Source organism: Nannospalax galili, unplaced genomic scaffold, assembly GCF_000622305.1.
Source record: "Nannospalax galili isolate Female #2095 unplaced genomic scaffold, S.galili_v1.0 scaffold1200, whole genome shotgun sequence".
NCBI lineage: Eukaryota > Metazoa > Chordata > Mammalia > Rodentia > Spalacidae > Nannospalax > Nannospalax galili.
The window spans coordinates 2,713,049-2,715,871 of NW_008347131.1; the positions used below are offsets into that span (position 1 = coordinate 2,713,049).

The 2,823-nt window shown below is 36.6% G+C and overlaps 1 protein-coding gene across 1 annotated transcript; it reads left to right on the forward strand.

Annotated features, from left to right (window-relative positions):
* The first annotated feature begins 734 nt into the window (after nucleotides 1–734).
* On the forward strand, nucleotides 735–1,652 carry LOC103742592 (olfactory receptor 4A15-like). The gene is given in 1 exon segment (XM_008843682.1): nucleotides 735–1,652. A coding segment is annotated over 1 exon segment (918 nt).
* The last annotated feature ends 1,171 nt before the right edge of the window (nucleotides 1,653–2,823 follow it).

The window sequence follows — 2,823 nt, forward strand, 5'->3', positions numbered from 1 at the left end:
AACTACAAGTGGTAGAAGTGGTAGAGAGAAAGCAGCAGTAACGTCACAAGTGGTAGAAGTGGGGGAGAGAAAGTGGCAATAGTGGGAGGGGGAAGTTGGCAGGGATAAATCTATTGAGGAAGAGCAATTTTATTAACAGAACACCATATCACAATTCTATAGTAAGGCCACAAATCAATTATAAGGTTACACCTGCATGATTACAAAGTAGTACAGAAAGTTTCTTAGGCAGTTCCATGAGAAATGAGGGAGTCTCTCAAGCATGGGCCCGAGTTAGAACAACATGTTTGTGAGGCTTTCAAGTATGGTCATCTGGTTAATCTCAAACCAGGTCAGCCTTGATGTCTGGAAAACAGCTTTGCCAGGAATCAGGTCTTGCTATTTCCTGGGGTGGGGGCCTACGGCTTTCCACAAGTATTAGCTATTCATGCAGTTTTTCCAGCTACCAGATAGTTTGTAAATGCTAGTGGTGACAGATTCATTTATGTTACACTCTTTCTTTTCTGCTTACATCTTTGATTTCTTAGTTCTTATTCAATTAACACAGAAGATCACTGAGTTAGGAATCACATTTACTAAGCCATATATTTGTATAATCTATGAATTCTTTAATACAATAAATATTTTCTTATTTCAAGAATGAATAAGAATTATTATAAATTTCATGAAGTCACTACTAATAATTATATTTGCAGATAATTTGAACACTGGAATAAAAATATACCAAAGGACATATGGAAAAAAGGAACAATGTAACTGAATTTGTCCTCTTGGGTCTCACTCAGAGTCCTGAAGGCAAGAAAATATTATTTGTTGTGTTCTTGGTCATCTATATTGTGACAATGGCAGGCAATCTACTCATTGTTGTGACTCTTGTGGTCAGTCCAATCTTAGATGCTCCTATGTACTTCTTTCTTGGGTACTTATCATTTATGGACTGCAGTTATTCAACTGCAGTTACCGCAAATATGTTCATAGACTTACTCTATGAGAAGAAAACCATTTCCTTCCAGGCATGCATGATCCAGCTATTTTTAGAACACTTATTTGGAGGTGCTGATATTTTATTCCTGGTTTTCATGGCCTATGACCGCTATGTGGCCATCTGCAAACCCCTCCATTATCTGACCATCATGAACAAACGGATGTGTGTTGTGCTGCTCTTGTTGGCCTGGGTTGGGGGTTTTGTGCATGCTGTAGTCCAAGTTCTCTTTGTTTACAACCTTCCTTTCTGTGGCCCCAATGTCATTGACCACTTCATCTGTGACATGTATCCCTTATTAAAACTTGCCTGCACAGACACATATGTTATTGGTCTCACAGTAGTGGCCAATGATGGGGCCATATGTGTGGTCATTTTTATACTCTTGCTGATCTCCTATGGGATAATTCTACATTCTCTGAATAATCTTAGTCAAGAAGGGAGGCATAAAGCTTGATCTACCTGTGGCTCCCACATCACTGTGGTGGTCCTCTTCTTTGTTCCTTGTATTTTCATGTATGTGAGACCTCCTTCTACTTTGCTGATTGATAAATCCTTGACTGTGTTTTACACTGTTATCACTCCTATGCTGAATCCTCTCATCTATACTCTGAGAAATGCAGAGATGAAAACTGCAATGAAGAAGGTATGGATTAGGAAAAGAAAATGAAGTAGGGAAGAATGGGTCATAAAAATTATGATATAAATTTACTCCCATATAAAATAGAGAAATCCATTCCTTTCAGGAAAGCCAAATAATTATTTGATTATACTGAGTTTCCCTTGAAAGTTGCAACCATGTACAATGAAAACATTAATTATGTGCATTTTTCCTGATGATTGTCAGATTTTTATGAGTTCCACATTGTGTAAAAAAATTAAGTTTTCAGAACAAAATGATTCAGCAGAGACTTAAGATGTATGTGCCATAATCAGTATTATAAATTTATTTTACTTAATGTAAAAATCTCTCAGGTTGCTTAAATAAAGTTGCTTTTTAGAACTTTTAACGGCTACTACCAATTTTGAAGAAAAAAGTAAGAAATAATATGTAAATCTTTGATTTGTTCCTTACATGCCACTCTTTTATATCATACCAGTATTTGAAATATATATTTTATTTTCACCAGTATTTGAAATACGTATTTTATTTTCATGTATTTAAGGTATACAACATTGTTCATATTTCTTAGTATATTTAGAGTTGAGAGGGTATATTTACAAAAATGAGGGGCATGGGACTGGAGAGATGGCTCAGTGGTTAAGAACACTGGTTGTTCTTGCCAAAGACCCAGGTTCAAATCCCAGCACCCACATGGCAGCTAACAACTGTCTGTAACTCCAGTTCCAGGGGATTTGACAGCCTCTTCTGTCCTCCGTGGGCATTGCATGACATGGGTGCACTTACCTACAGGCAGGCAATACACGCAGACACACAAAATAAAAATAAATAAATAAAATATCTTTAGAAAAGAGGGCATAAAAATGTATATATACAAAGAATATGTATGAGCAAAGGAGATGTGTATGAAATAACTAAACATCATTTTTACAGCTGGAAAATAATGTGAACCACTCAAGTAGGAGGTAGGAATTGGCTAGGCAGTTAGGGTAAAAAGACGCCAAAGAAAAGTAGCCAGTTTCTTGGCTAAAAGTCAAAATGTCCTTGGGCCTCTTAGCAGCAAACTTTGTTCCAAAGGTCAAAAATGTCAAAAGTATTTGGGAGCTCTTATCTAATCCCTAAAAGATTTTATGGTTACCTCTTCAGAGGGGGGGAATGTTAGAGTAGGAAAAAGCCCCATTAAGAAAGAAAGAAAGAAAGAAAGAAAGAAAGAAAGAAA